This window comes from Anolis carolinensis, chromosome 1, assembly GCF_035594765.1.
Source record: "Anolis carolinensis isolate JA03-04 chromosome 1, rAnoCar3.1.pri, whole genome shotgun sequence".
NCBI classification, from domain to species: domain Eukaryota; kingdom Metazoa; phylum Chordata; class Lepidosauria; order Squamata; family Dactyloidae; genus Anolis; species Anolis carolinensis.
The window spans coordinates 262,079,571-262,094,589 of NC_085841.1; the positions used below are offsets into that span (position 1 = coordinate 262,079,571).

General features: G+C 39.9%; 1 protein-coding gene across 1 annotated transcript; it reads right to left on the bottom strand.

Moving 5' to 3' along the window:
* Nucleotides 1-1,504: 1,504 nt before the first annotated feature.
* Nucleotides 1,505-14,419, bottom strand: LOC103278533 (synaptotagmin-2). The gene is made up of 4 exons (XM_008108642.3): nt 14,025-14,419; nt 12,868-12,987; nt 4,280-4,391; nt 1,505-2,782 (listed from the first exon to the last, which is right to left on the bottom strand). Exons 1-4 carry the CDS (start codon nt 14,343-14,345, stop codon nt 2,481-2,483), a joined length of 855 nt encoding a protein of 284 aa, XP_008106849.3. The 5' UTR covers nt 14,346-14,419; the 3' UTR covers nt 1,505-2,480.
* Between the last annotated feature and the right edge of the window lie 600 nt (nt 14,420-15,019).

Here is a 15,019-nt window from a genome sequence, read left to right on the forward strand (position 1 = left end):
ATGGAGGCTGGATGTAATTTCCAATTTTTCCCTCTCCAGCAAGCAGTCTCCAAAATGTTACTCTTCTTGATGCAGGGTGCAAGAGAGGGAATGAAGGCAGGGCATCAGAAGGTGAGACAAGCACAGCTGGACAGGACAGTTGTGCTGCTGACACTCTTCCATGCTGTGTAAGTCAATTGTGCTTCACCACTTCACACAGGAAAGGCCAATACTGCAATTGCAATTGTGCTGTTATGTGCTTTCAAGATAATTCTGACTTATAGTGATTCTATCCTAAAGTTAAGTTTTGAAATGTCTTTCCCCGAGATTGAGAATGACCAGGGTTTCTATGATTGAGTAAGGTTCAAACTCTGGTCTCCTGGAGTTCAAGCTACTACACCACAATTCCCCTTACATTAAGAGTATTGAAAGAAATCCTAACACAAACTAAGATTTGAAAATCATGGGTGGTCAATAGGGGGAAAACTAAAATGCATGAAGCATTTGGATTCTTTATATTAACTGAGTCATTCCTATATAATAACTTAAATCAATAACAGAGACAAATGACAAATTTAGGAGTACTGTACCTTGAAGTTTTAAAATTCATCTCTAAGACAAGGAGAGCAGACTTTCCTCAACAACAGAGTAGCCTCTGTATCCCTGCAATGTAGAAGCAATGGTGGCCACTGACCAGAAGCTAAAAAGGTCAGACTTGGTTTTGAATGCACCTTGATTTGCATGCATCAGCCACCGAAGCTTTTAACAGTATGAAGGCAAATACTAGCATCTGCTAATGTAGACATAATAAGCACACAACTTCAGGGCTGGATGAAGGAGGTAACAGCTGGGAATAAACGGCTGTTATGTTCTCTGGATTCATTCTCAGAGCTTGGACTACAGTTTTCATAGTCTCTCTGCAGCCATGCTGGTTGCAGTCTGGAAGATATAGTAAAAAAAAATGTTTCCAAGCTTAGCTCTTTCAGATCTAATAGTTGGTGCTCATCTCCATTTCTAAGCCGAAGAACCAGCACTGTCCATAGACATCTCCAAGGTCATGTGGTTGGCATGATTGCATGGAGTGTCATTACCTTCTCACTGGAGTGGTACCTATTGATCTACTCACATTTGCATGTTTTCAAACTGCTAGGATGGCAGAAGCTGGGGCTAACAGTGAGAGCTCACCCTGATTCAAACCACCGACCTTTCTGTCAGCAGGTTCAGCAGCTCAGTGGTTTAATCTACTGCACTACCAGGGGCTCCGATTTGTAATTGAAGTACCCAAATATTTTACTTTTTTCTCTATTCTTCTGATGATGAGGAATACAGGTCATTGTAGTTCAGCAACACCCAGAGGGCCAAACTATTGCCACCTTGAACTTTGGCAAAGGTTTTCTCATAGGCAAGATCCTTTCAAATGAAAATACCAGACTGCATCTTGGCCTTCTTGACTGCATTATGATGATCTTTTTGCACAGATGTAAAGTCCCAGGGGGAAAAAAACTAGAAAAATGAGGAAAATAAGCACTTTTTAAAAGAATAGTTTATTTTAGAATAAGAAAAGTTTTAGATACTATGTTTACATATTTACTGCCCCAAAATCATTTGCAACTATTAAGTAAGAAGGCTTGGTGTAAGTGTATAACATCAGATAATTATTGTTCTTAATCTCCTTATCTCAGATCTTTTCATGTGGATGGATGTGTTATGTCTGCTTCACTCTGCAGAACTAGTGATGAGATCATTTTCTCTATTTTACTAATGTTGATGCTTTGTTCCATTTTTATTGGTTTGCTTTATTTTTTTCCCTGCTCCTCAGACTGGTAAACTAAAGAGGTTTCTTAGAATTCAGGATGTTGTAGCTCCATTTGTAAGAAGAAATAACAACATTAAAGTAAGTGACGTATGATTTTTATATATAACATTTGTCAATTTTATGCCAATGATATATATGATGGATGTTATGCTCCTAAATAACGAAGTAACTTTCAACCTGTAAAAAGTGTTAGCATTGCATTTTCATGTTTCCAAAAGTCTCCTTTTAAAAAAAGACATGCCTCCACATACATGTGCACACACACGTGTGCATACACACACACATTTTTGACACTTTCCAAACATTTACATTTTTGCCTCTTCCCATCTGCAGACCAGGTCATGTTGAAGAAAGTGCATCAAAACTATTTCACCATGATCTGCCATTTGCTGTAGTTTTAAAAAACCAGGATCTTGGCTACATAAAATGGCTGTTTACCTCCCAATTTCAGCCACAAAAATCACAGCGCAAAGCATAATGCAAAACAATATGGTAACAAACACCTGTGGGAATGAATCACTCATGAAATGAGTGCTTCAAGGATAGCGGCTCTGCCTGACCAAGCATTTCCAGCCATTATTCATTTCCGCTTCACTCATTTTGAGTGCTGCGGGAGGCACATCTGGTATGAAGGAGGGATACCATTTCACCTCTTTGCCACTGCAAAATTGTCCTTGATTTTTTTTTAAATGACCAAGGGATGCCACTTGGCTACAGGCTGCTGGATGGACCGCATCATGCGCTCCCAGTGATCACTGGTGTTGTCAGATTCCCCCTTCCCCAAGGCCGCCTGCCCAACAAGCTGCCTGCTCTTGGGATGCATCTCATAAATTGAAATAAGAACAGCACAGTCCCAGACTACTGGCTCAGGCAGATGGAAGAAAAAGGTTTCATTGAAAACAGTCATTGATGCAAGAGTCTTGGGCTTGGATTTCTGGTGCTTCTGCTTATGGAGGTTGCAGAAGACATCAATCCTGGCATATATACCTGGAACAGACAGAACATCAGAAGAGATTATGTGAACATGAATTCATGAAATGTCTGGATTGCTTATCACAACATTATAGCTGAAGGTTTGATATAGTGTGATGGATTAATATTGATTGAACAATGGAAAGAAATAGTGTGAGGATTACCCAAAGTAACATAAAACACAGCTTCCCTGCAGCTGTGTCAAAACTATAGCAGTTTGCTGCCACTGGTTCTGTCTTATGAAAACTTGGAATTTGTAACATAGTAAGGTGCTTTCCTTTGAACCATATCACACCAGAGCTTTCTGACACTAAAATGTGTGTAATGCTTAGTAAGCTAAGCATTATCCCTATTTTTACATCTCCTCTGTATTAAAGGTAAAGTTTTCCCCTGACGTTAAGTCCAGTCATGACCAACTCTGGGGGCTGGTGCTCATCTCCATTTCCAAGCTGAAGAGCCAGTGTTGTCCATAGACACCTCCAAGGTCAAGTGGCTGGCATGACTGCATGGAACGCCGTTACCTTTCTGCCGGAGCGGTACCTATTGATCTATTCACATTTGCATGTTTTTGAACTGCTAGGTTGGCAGGAGCTGGGGCTAACAGCGGGCGCTTATTCCGCTCCCGGGATTTGAACCTGGGACCTTTTGGTCCGCAAGTTCAGCAGCTCAGTGCTTTAACACACTGTGCCACCAGGGGCCTCCTCTGTAGGAGATGTTAAAATAGGGATAAACTCTTTGCAAGTAGAATGTATGAACAGGTATAGTAGGGGAAAATAAATCACATGCTTCAGAGGAAGTGTATTCTATTGATTCAGACCATTGGTCTCCTCAGCTCAGGACACAGGATGGACGCTGCCCTTCTCCAGGTTTTTGGACAGGTGCCTAGTCCTACCTGGCAATGCCAGGGATTGGAACTGGAATGTTTTACATGTAAAGCATGTATCCCTTCCCATATACAGAGGTCATACATCTGGATATATATATATATATATATATATATATATATATATATATATATATATATATAAAAATCCTTTTCAATCAAACTTCCAGCATACATGTTAGAACAGGGGTCCCCAGACTAAGGCCTGTGGGCCGGATGCGGCCCTCCAAGGTCATTTACCTCAGTTTTAGACTTAGGTTCACCCAAAGTCTGAAATGACTTGAAGGCACACAACAAACAACAACAATCCTAATTAACTTGACTATCTCATTGGCCAGCAGCAGGCCCACACTTCCCATTGAAATCCTGATAGGTTTATGTTGGTTAAAATTGCTCTTATTTTTAAACATTGTATTTTTCTTTCATTGTTGTTGTTTTTGCAATACAAATAAGACATGTGCAGTTGCATAGGAATTTGTTTGTATTTTTTTTCAAATGATAATTGGGCCCCTCAACAGTCTAAAGGATTGTGGACCGGCCCTCTGCTGAAAAAGTTTGAGGACCCCTGTGTTAGGAAGAAGTAGTATAAAGAAATAAAAGCCAAAGAATAAGAACATCAACATACTTACGCTTCTCTGCATTGTTACATAGGAAAGTAGTTTTAACTTTCAGTAAGCCAATTTCAATTCTTTGGGAGATAGGAAGACACTTGAGTGAGACAAGCACTTCCCCAACAGTATCCTGTGAACAGAAGAGTAGACATTATTTATTTATTTATTTTATTTACTTCATTTAAATCCCGCCCTTCTCAACCCGAAGAGGACTCAGAGCGACCTTACAAATATCAGTATAGGCCTTCACATAAGGATGTGAATGCCGATACCAGTGGTTCTCAGTCCGTGGGTCCCCAGATGTTTTGCCTTTCAACTCTCAGAAATCCTAACAGCTGGTAAACTGGCTAGGATTTCTGGAAGTTGTAGGCCAAAAACATCTAGGGACCCAGAGGTTGAGAACTATTGGCCTATCCTGATGAAATGGCTGTGATGCAGAATATATAACAGGTGCCTTGTCTTAAAGTAACAACCTGACCAGGAGTATGGAGGTAGAACTACTTTTGGAGCCTACACCTCCAGGAACTGGCCTCTTCCTTGATAGGGAGTGTTGATCCACCAGTGAAGGCAATGACACCGGAGAAAAAAATGTATAAGACAAAAGTGCTAGGCACCAAGTTGCCAAATACTCCTTTAAGATTTTTCATTCCTCTAAGAAATGATAAAACCTGGAAGGGATGCAATGAGCTGGACTTTAGTATTTTAAAAATATTGTGTGCGTAAGAGAAATTAAGGTAAAGTATGATTATGGATGGTGTATACAGTATGCATAATAAGTTATCTCCTGGAGATTCGTGATTGATTAAATGTTTAAATGAGATCTTTTAAAGTCCGGTGTGTATGACAGAGATATAAATTAAAAATAGAAATAACTTTGAAATATGAGTTAGAGGGACAGATGAGGCTATGGGGGGATGGAGTTCATGTTTTGGGTCAATTAGGGGAGTTCATTGGGTTCAGCTAGGATTATGAAGAGACAGGGTGTTAGATGCATTACAGCAAATTAAAATTCAGACTGAATTATGTAAATAACAATACCAACCAAGCCTTGAAATTCTGCCACCATAAGCTTCTGTAAACTTTGATAATGTTGAGCTTTAATAAATCATTATATTAATATACACACATGACTGTTGTGCAGAAAGAAGTTCAGCAGATGTTGGCTGTCATGGAACCGGCTAACAAGCAACATCTCTTCTACACAACTGGACCCTCTCCAGTGCTAAGGCAAACTTAGCACTGGAGTTTCACATGTTGTAATATACTCACAGCCAGGTTCAAAAGCAGTCCATGTATGCTATGTGTGGGCCTGCTACTATCACTGTACAATAAATGTTTCCTGTGAAATGTACCCCGCTCTTTGGTTGTGCACTGCAAAAGGGAGGTGGGCAGTAGGGCTTAGTTCTCCTCCTTGTGCCCCCCTTCCTTTCTGGTAATGCCTCAAAACTGAAAATATGCTCGCTTATTTAGCTCATGAAAGAACCAATGGCCGACTGGCCAGAAAGAACATTATTCTAAGTAATAACATGTGTGAATCCAGTATGCTTCTATAATTTGAAACTTATCAGAGCAGGGCAGCTCTGTTAGGTTTTAAATTACAAAATAATACTGAATTGTCAGGTTCCAGGCATAGGCAAAAGAAACTCTCCCCTCCTAGTAATATGAAGAGAATGGAGAAGAAGAAAAATATGCTATCAAAAGGTAGTTGTTAGTAGTGTGTTCTTGTAACCCAGTCCAGGATGCATCACCAGGAAGAAGGTTATTTACATGTTGGGTACTGCAACAACTATAGTTTGGAAAGTTATTTTGACAAAATAATTGACTACGTAACCTGTTATCAAGCCAAGAAAAATAACACATTAATGTTACACCCACAAATTGTAGTTAACTACATTGTTAAGGTACAGATTGTATGCACATAATATTTTGTTTTCTTTTTTTAAGAGGCTAAATTTTGAAGAAAAAAAAAGAGAGAAATCCCTTAAAATACCCAAGAAAACACTTTTGCCCTGTGACAGACAGCTAGAGAAACATTCATTGCTCTACACATATCATTCAAAAGGACCATTGTTTTGCTCTCATTCCTATCCTAATGTAATAAGTTACACTGCAGTGTTTCCAACCTGGGGTTCCCAGATGTTTTTGGCCTACAACTCCCAGAAATCCCAGCCAGTTTACCAGTTGTTAGGATTTCTGGGAGTTGAAGGCCAAAAACATCTGGGGATTCCAGGTTGGAAACCACTGAGTTACAAGATGTTGAATTTACACCTCCGCATTCTGGTCTGAGAAGACAGGAAAGCTTGGAAAAGATCATGATGCTGGGGAAAATGGAAGGAAAAAGGAAGAGAGGCCAACCAAGGGCAAGATGAATGGATGGTATCCTTGCAGTGACTGGCTTGACCTTGAAGGAACTGGGGGCGGCGACGGCTGACAGGGAGCTCTGGCGTGGACCATGAGGTCACAAAGAGTCGGAAACGACTGTGTGATTGAAGAAGATGATGATTCTGGTCTGAATTCTGTTTTTAGTCCTAAATAAAAGTAGATCCACTGAATAAGTCGAATTTACCTCTATGTTAACTCATCATTCAACAATACCTTGAATGGATCTACTCTGGTTGGAACCAATAAACAGTATTCCAGCTCTTGTTAGTAACAGGTATGTACACGAAGTATTATGTTATTATTTTTGAAACATCAAATGTGTTATCATATGACAGGTTTATTGTTTATATACAATAATATGTTTCTTTAAATAAAACTTAGTATATTCCAGTAGGAGATAAGTCTCCAGCACTATATTTACATGTATAAAGAGAACAACAACATACATGTAAATATAGTACCAGAGACTTGTCTCCTACTGGAATACTAAGTTATATCTAAAGGAACAGAGAAGAATCAATCACCTGAAGAAGGTGTTCCAAACACCAAAACAAGGAATTTTCTACCTGGGATACCTTGTTGTAACCTTGGTCATCATATACAACTCTTCTGTGACCCGACCACAACCTCAGATGCCACATATGGTCTTTCAAGATACCTATAAGTGACTTTTTAAACCTTCATACATATTTTGTCAATATATTGGACTATTGTGTTTATTTAGAGAAGATTCATGTCTCCCATTTGAAATCTATATGAATACGGACATTTATTCAGGATAGAGATAAGTTGTACCTTTATATTGTGTATATAAACAATAAGCTTGTTGTACGATAACACATTTGATGTTTCAAAAATAAAAATAATAATACTTTGTGTATCTTAGTTATAGATATCTGTGTTTCAGATATAAGTAACATGTATGTATACAGGCAGTCCGCAAGTTACGAACATTATAGGTTTTGTAGGTTAGTTCTTAATTTGGATTTGTTTGCAAGTTGGAACAGGTAAATTTTTAAGTGTTAACTCCAGCAATATAGACGGGTGAGCTTTGGATAGCATAGGGAAGGGTTAACACCCCTGTTGTGTTTGTTTTGCTGTCTGTGCCTCTGTTCAGAAGTTTTCCCCTCACTTTCTGTCCCTGTGATAATTGGATTTTGAAAAAATTGGCTTGTTGTGGAAACAAGGATTGGTGATAAAGTTTCAGTAGAGACATCTTTCCTCCATGGAAACCCTTTCAGGACTAGACGTCCCTTCTGAGAGATAGATTTCTCTTACTTCCTGTTGTCTCATCCTCATTCTTATGAGTTCGTTTGTAAGTCAGACGTTTGTAGCTCGGGGACTGCCTGTAAACCCGATGGGAAGAAAAGGAAACGGGGCAATTCAGATCATGAAGATCAGCTGTTCTGAACTTCCCAGGAAGAAAAGGCAGGTGCACGCCACTTGCGGGTGAGTCTTTACTTCTTCTCTGTGACCAAGCTGACACTTGCTACTTCTCCACGGTTTGGATTAACCACCCCTTCCCTATCGGTACATACGTATATCAGCACTTCAGCAGCAGGAATTCTTGCTGAGGATCAACTGTTGCTGGGCAATGGAAGGTCACGAAACTGTGTCAGATTGTATTATTTCCAAAGCACATAAAAACTTTACTTTTAACAGAAGCAAAAAGCCTTAAAGGCACAAATGAGCACTTGACCCAAGTGCCTTCTTTCTAGCCACCCATGGTCAGTCTGAATCAAGGTTTTGGGTAGGGATATAAATATTCACTTACTTAATTCAAAAACCTAGCCATGCTAGTCTGGAATATCAGTATGCAAAGGGCTCTTTTGTAGTATGTCAGAGACTAACTGAAAGAATTAAACTGGTAGCATAATACTTCCTACATTCCATGTGTTTAAGGAAGTAGAGTCCATCTTTGAAAGCTTACGCTACCAACTTCAAACTTACGCTATTTTCTTCCCTCCTGGTAGGAACACAAAATGATTTTTAAAAAAATAATAATAATCAAATTTTGAGTCGTTTTAGGATTTTTTTTGCAAGAAAAAGTGCATTTTGAACAAAAGTCCTGAAATATATATATATATTAAATGGGAAAGCCTTGCATTTGTGTAAAAAACCTTTTTTGGGGAAAAACATTTCCGCCCAAAAATCACATGTTAAAGAAGTGTCTTTCTTTGTCCCATTGTGATGTCTAGATGCATCACCTCCTTCTTAAGAATGAGAAAATATTCAAGTATTCCTCACACCCCCAATGCTGGATATATCTGAGCACAAGCAGCCCTAGAAACTAGGAAGAGCAGCTCCTATGAGGGAAAAGGGTTGGTCCACATATCCCCTGCATGCAATGAAGATCGCAGAGCTGTTTTTCTGTTTGCCGTTAGATATGTTGCTATCAGGTCAGTAAGTGCTATTGTTGCACCACATAATGCTTGAAATAAAGCTTTCCTCAGCTTAGCTGCAAAGATTCTGTGACCTAAGTGCTATTGGGTGAAATCATCAATAGGGTGAGAGGTTTTGAATTACACTTGAAGCTTGGACCTAAAGGCAGAATTCTTGTTGCCTTGAGACTTCCGACTCTCAAAAAGGTACTTGTGATGTCTTACTTGGCTTTTTCTCTCCTTTGTTCATTTCTTGGTTTGGCTTCCCTTTGGTGGGCTGTTCCATTTGCACTTAAAAAACCCCTGCAGGCCTGGGTGAGTTGGTTCAGCCTGGCTGTCGCAGAGCTCATCTCAGAGATCTTCCTCCTTTATTTGGCATTCCATATCAGAGCTTCTAAGAGTTAGGTCAGAGAATTGTCAGGGTTCTTTGGCCTGGCAATCTAAAACAGGCTATCTATAACACGTATTTACCTTAAAATATTCCCCATATAGACATATCATAGCTCGTATATACCACTAAGTTATTATAGCCTTTAGTTCTGTACTTGTTGTGACTCAGCCTCAGAGTGACTCTGATGAGGATTTTGGGATACAGGTTCAGGTTGAGGGGATTCATGTTCAGGATGTGTTTCAAGATGACTCTGATGGGAATTATGGGATTCATGTGCAGGGTGTTCCTGCTGTGGAAGATGGGGAACAGGGAGGCTTTCCCAAGGGAGGAAATGGTGTTGTTGATGCTGATGTTTCCCAGGTGCAAGAAGCAGGAAGGGAGAGCAGCTCCCAGCCTGATAACACTAACGAGCAGTTTGGCCTTGACGATAATGCATCTCTGGACTGGGCCAGCCGCTTGGAATTTAGGGGGGTTCGCAGAAGTCTTAGAATAGCAAAGGGTCAAAGGGCAAAGAAATGCCTTCATGATATGCTATTAAAACAGTCTGCTGAGAGAGGAATCTTTGTCAAAGCAACGTCTCGTTTGAGTTAGTAGCAGCTCTTGCTTTCTTGGATTATCCTGTAATCAAGTTCATGGGACTATGTCATGTATTAATGGAACCTTGTTTTATGCCTAAGGTTTTCTTGGATTAATCTGTATAGCCTTGGTTCTGCAACAATCTTTTGGATCTTTACTTTTGCTTTTTAAGAACTATTTATTTCCTATTGCCTAAAAAACTTCAACCTATGTGCAGCCTGGTGTGTTCAGCAAGGTGAAGCTATCCTGAGGTGCGACAGTACTTATAATAAAGATCAGAGAATTTATTGTATAGCTTTTAGTTCTGTACTCACCTTAATATAGCAAAGTCCTGTATTTAATAATAATAATAATAATAATAATAATAATAATAATAATAATAATAATAATAATTTTATTCTTATATCCCGCCCCATCTCCCCGGAGGGACTCGGGGCGGCTTACATGGGGCCATGCCCAGACACGACAGCACAAATCAGATAAAACATTAAACCGAGCAGCAAAACTTCAACATGATTAATAACAGTCATAAAAGTCAATATACACAATAATATTAAAATCCCGATTTGGGTCAAAAGATCCAGGCCAAGGTGCAAAGCAATATCAAGTTATCAGGGAGGGATAATTATACAGCAGGTGTAATACTTAAAGTGCTGAATGAATCCTAAAAACAATCCAGAGGGTCTACTGCTTAATAGGTAAATAACATGATCCCACAAGGATCAGTCAACGAAGGCCTTCTGGAATAGCCAAGTTTTCAGGCTCTTCCTGAAAGAAAGTAGGGTAGGGGCCTGCCTAATCTCCCTGGGGAGCGAGTTCCACAGCCGGGGGGCCACGGCGGAGAAGGCCCTCTCCCTCGTCCCCACCAACCGCAACTGCGAAGTTGGTGGAAGCGAGAGGAGGGCCTCTCCCGACGAGCAAAGAGGTCGTGCGGGTTCATAGGGGGAAATGCGGTCTCGAAGGTAGGTGGGTCCCAAACCATTAAGGGCTTTGTAGGTGATAACCTGCACCTTGAATTGGGCTCGGAAAATAAATGGCAGCCAGTGGAGCTCTTTAAACAGCGGCGTTGAGCGCGCCCTGTAATCTGCCCCAGTTAGAAACCTTAATTTTCCTTAAAGTATTTACCTCAGAGCATAGATAGTACATATCATAGCTAGTATTTACCATCATAGCTTGTATTTACCTCACAGCCAGAGCCTAAAGTACTTACCATATAGGCATATAGCTAATATTCACTTTATAGCTTTAGGTACATACTTTATAGCTATTATAGATCAAAGTGCTTACCTCATAGCCAAAAGTATTTAGTTTACAACCTTGTGCACCTATCTTACAGTGATTTTAGTTGAGTATATACCTTACTTCAGAATCCTTATAACCTTAAAGATATCACAGCCAATATAGTTCATAGTACACAAAGCCTATAGTATTTTACTATTATTGGTTCTGTATTTCATCATCATTAGTTTATACTTTACCGCAATAATCTAGTGCATACTATACAGTCTTCTTAGTTTATTAACAGCAAAGCTTTGTACCTATTACTACAGTCTTCATTTACTATCAAAATAGTTTTATTTCATTGTAATTTTGCCTCACAACATTAAAGCAAAGTCTACTTCATTGTAGTTGGCACCTTACTATCCTTATTCTGTATTGTACTAATATACAAGTGACATATCTCAGTGATGAGCAAATATTTTACCTCATATTTCAAATACTGCAAAGAGTTTATTTCCAGTGTGATTAAGCTCAATCTTCAGGCTTTGATTCTGGTATATGTTATTTTGATTCATTATTCAAGAATCCTAACTAAAGTTAACACTGCCTTTGTTCAATAAACATATTTTGGTTAACTTTATCCTGTTTCAAGAGTGTTTATTTTAAAGGGTTTGAAGTACATCATAGGGTAAACAGATAGCCACTGGGCAGCCAGAAACGCAGTTTCCTTTTCCCCCAGTGTGCCATCACAGTACTGCAGGACTTCTCCTGTTCTCACTTTCTGTAATGCAGTGAACTCAAATGTCCATTGCCTCCTGCTGGAACAGAAAATACTGCAACTCTCTCAGAAGTCGCATCTTCACCAGTCATGCAAAGACTTCACTTACTAACTGCATGCCAGAATAAGCTAGAAAACTTAAAGACAAAGAAACGTTGGACTTAAATATATCTTCTTTTACCAGTACATTTTATTTAATTGAAAAGCCATCCACTAGAATTACATACAAATGCAAAATAAACTAACGTACACAAACAAAATAAAACATCTAACTGATATCAACCATTTTTATAGTGTCAAAAGTGACCTGAGAACATACTGCAAGTCACTTCTGGTGTGAGAGAATTGGCGTCTATAGAGATGTTGCCCAGGGGACGCCAAGATATATTAGCTGGGAGGCTTCTCTCATGTCCCCGCAAGCTAGAGTTGACAGACGGGAGCTCACCCCATCTCACAGATCCGAATCAGCAACCTTCGGGTCAGCTACCAACCTTCAGGTCAGCAGTTCAGTCGGCACAAGGGTTTAACCCATTGCACCACCATTAAAACTAAACTACCTACCTCCATCACCACCTTCCTACTCTGCAACTTAAAGAAGTAAATCTAAAACATTTTAAACTTCTCTCATAATATCTTGCCAAGAAATCCCATTGTTTGTTTATTTTAATAAATGCTGTTGCTCACCCATTTCTCAGATCTATAGAGTTGAAGATAGAAAAAATGTCTCGGGTAACCATGTAGGTTCGAACCAAAATTTAAACCAAAAAAGAGAATTTCTGCTAGATGCTGAAACTTCTAGTTCATAATCAGCACTAAATACAACTATTCATTTGGGGTTTAGAGGACATTTCCAAAGTTACTGAGAAAGGGGTATTACCTTGGTTGCTTTCTGTAGCTCTCTGCAGAATTCCATGCTTTCAAAGGCCTTTAGGGTATTCAATGCGACCCTGACTTCTCCAAGTGGTATGTGGCGAGAATATTTGTCAAAACATTTCACCTATGGAATCATAATGATCATGAAATTAAAAACAAAAATGAGGGCAATAAACAGTTTTTATTTAAATTCCTTAAATAGTTCTAAGACATTCATTTGAACGGTATCTAGAGAACACATATTGGCTGTGGTTTGGGCATGAAATAAGAATTATTGAAAGACATTGAAAGTTTGAATATCCCGACTTTTAGACAAGATATTTAAAGTTTAAATACCCTGTTCCTTCAATGATGGTGAGCCACCATAATGCAATGTTTGAGCATTGCACTAGGACTGTGGAGAAAAAGGTTTGAATCCCTATTCAGCCATGGAAATTCACTGGGCGAACTCTACAAGACAGACACTCTCAGCCTCAGAGGAAGGCAAGGACAAACCCCCTCTGAACAAACCTTGCCAAAAAATCCTGAGCTAAGGTTTAAAAGGGACACGTGCAAGAAATGAAAAGGGAGGGGAATCATCAGTGACAAAGAGGGAGTCAAATAGCCAGAAAACCTAAAATGCAGAATGAGCTCGATCTCCCCCCTCCCATTATGTCCATGGGAAAAGGAAGAACAAGGAAATAGCAAATCCATCTTGGCCTTAATGGTCTATTTGGTTATGTTGAACTCTTTAATAAGTGTTTTTAAGTGGCATTTATTTAAGGTACCCCATTGTGAGACCGTGGTGGTAGCGCAGTGTGTTAAAGCACTGAGCTGCTGAACTTGCAGACTGAAAGGTCCCAGGTTCAAATCCTGGGAGCGGAATGAGCACCCGCTGCTAGCCCCAGCTGCTGCCAACCTAGCAGTTCAAAAACATGCAAATGTGAGTAGATCAATAGGTACACATGACCTTGGAGGTGTCTACGGACAACGCCGGCTCTTTGGCTTAGAAATGGAGATGAGCACCAACCTCCAGAGTTGGTCACGACTGGACTTAACGTCAGGGGAAACCTTTACCTATTGTGAGATCTTTGAAGACAGGGCGAAAGAGACACATACTTTTGTTTTAAAAGCCCAAATTTCCCACAGTAATCTTTCTCAGTTAAGGGAGTGTGTCCTCACCTCTAACTTGATGCTGCTCTTTGTCAAATCAGCCTCCTGCAGAGTGCAAGCAAATTGGTCTCCAAAGGTGGGGCTGCTGTCGGTCTTCACCACCTGAGTCTGCCATTCGTGGACAATGTGCTGGAGATCTGAGGAAGAGGAGGTGGCCTGGCTTAGCAGCCGGACCTGAACAAAGGTATTGCTGTATTCAAGTCTAGGGAGGCCTAGAGCCCCTGTGACCGTCAAGATTAATTCAAGCTGTTTCTTGTTGTAGAGAAGTGAGAACCTCAGCTTGCCTTGGGATCGATCAGGAGCACCAAGATCGTTAGCCAGGATGCCCATGGCAAGGCTCTTGGTGTCAGAGGAAGGTGAACAGCAGACCCCAAGTTTCTTGAGCTCCTTTCTGATATTTTGGATCTGGAGAAAATGAAAGCAGAGATAGTCCTTTATTTAGGCTGCCACCCAGTGGACATCAGACTTAAGAGAGCTCTGTGAAACATAATGGGACTTATGTCTGAGTATAAGAATTTACAGGGCATAGGAATCTGCGCTGTAAACAGTTATTTAAACAGTTTTCTTTTGATCTCAGTTTCAGTGAGGAAGCATAATGGATACTCTTCAACAAGGACTCTTAAACAAGGCATAGGATCTGTATGCACCTAGCAATAATGTATCCTGGGATTGATATACTTGCCATGATCTCATGAGAGGACTGTGCTTCAAAGCCAACAAGAGATGTTTGTGATCTCTTCTCCTGGAAGGCATTCTCTTCGTCTATCTCTTTCTGAGCGTTGTTGATCAAGTTTCTTACTGCAAGAATAACAGTAGTTGAGGTCTTATTTTCAGAGCAGCCAATCTGGTGTAATGGCTTGAAAGTTGGATTAGGATTCTAGGAGTCCAGGGTTTTAGTCCTGGAGTTGACATGAAGGCATATAACAATAATATCATAAAAATATTGAGTTCGGCCAATAATACCAATCTACATGATTTGAGGGACCAATACACACCTTTTCTTC

Bases quoted from the DNA above. Each gene is read 5' to 3' on its own strand.
- LOC103278533 (XM_008108642.3), bottom strand. From the start codon at position 14,345: ATGGGCATCCTGGCTAACGATCTTGGTGCTCCTGATCGATCCCAAGGC. The intron at 12,988-14,024 runs GTGAGGACACAC...ATGATTCCATAG, and splicing joins AGAGCAGCATCAAGTTAGAG to GTGAAATGTTTTGACAAATA. The intron at 4,392-12,867 runs GTAATACCCCTT...TTCTGTTCACAG, and splicing joins AGCTACAGAAAGCAACCAAG to GATACTGTTGGGGAAGTGCT.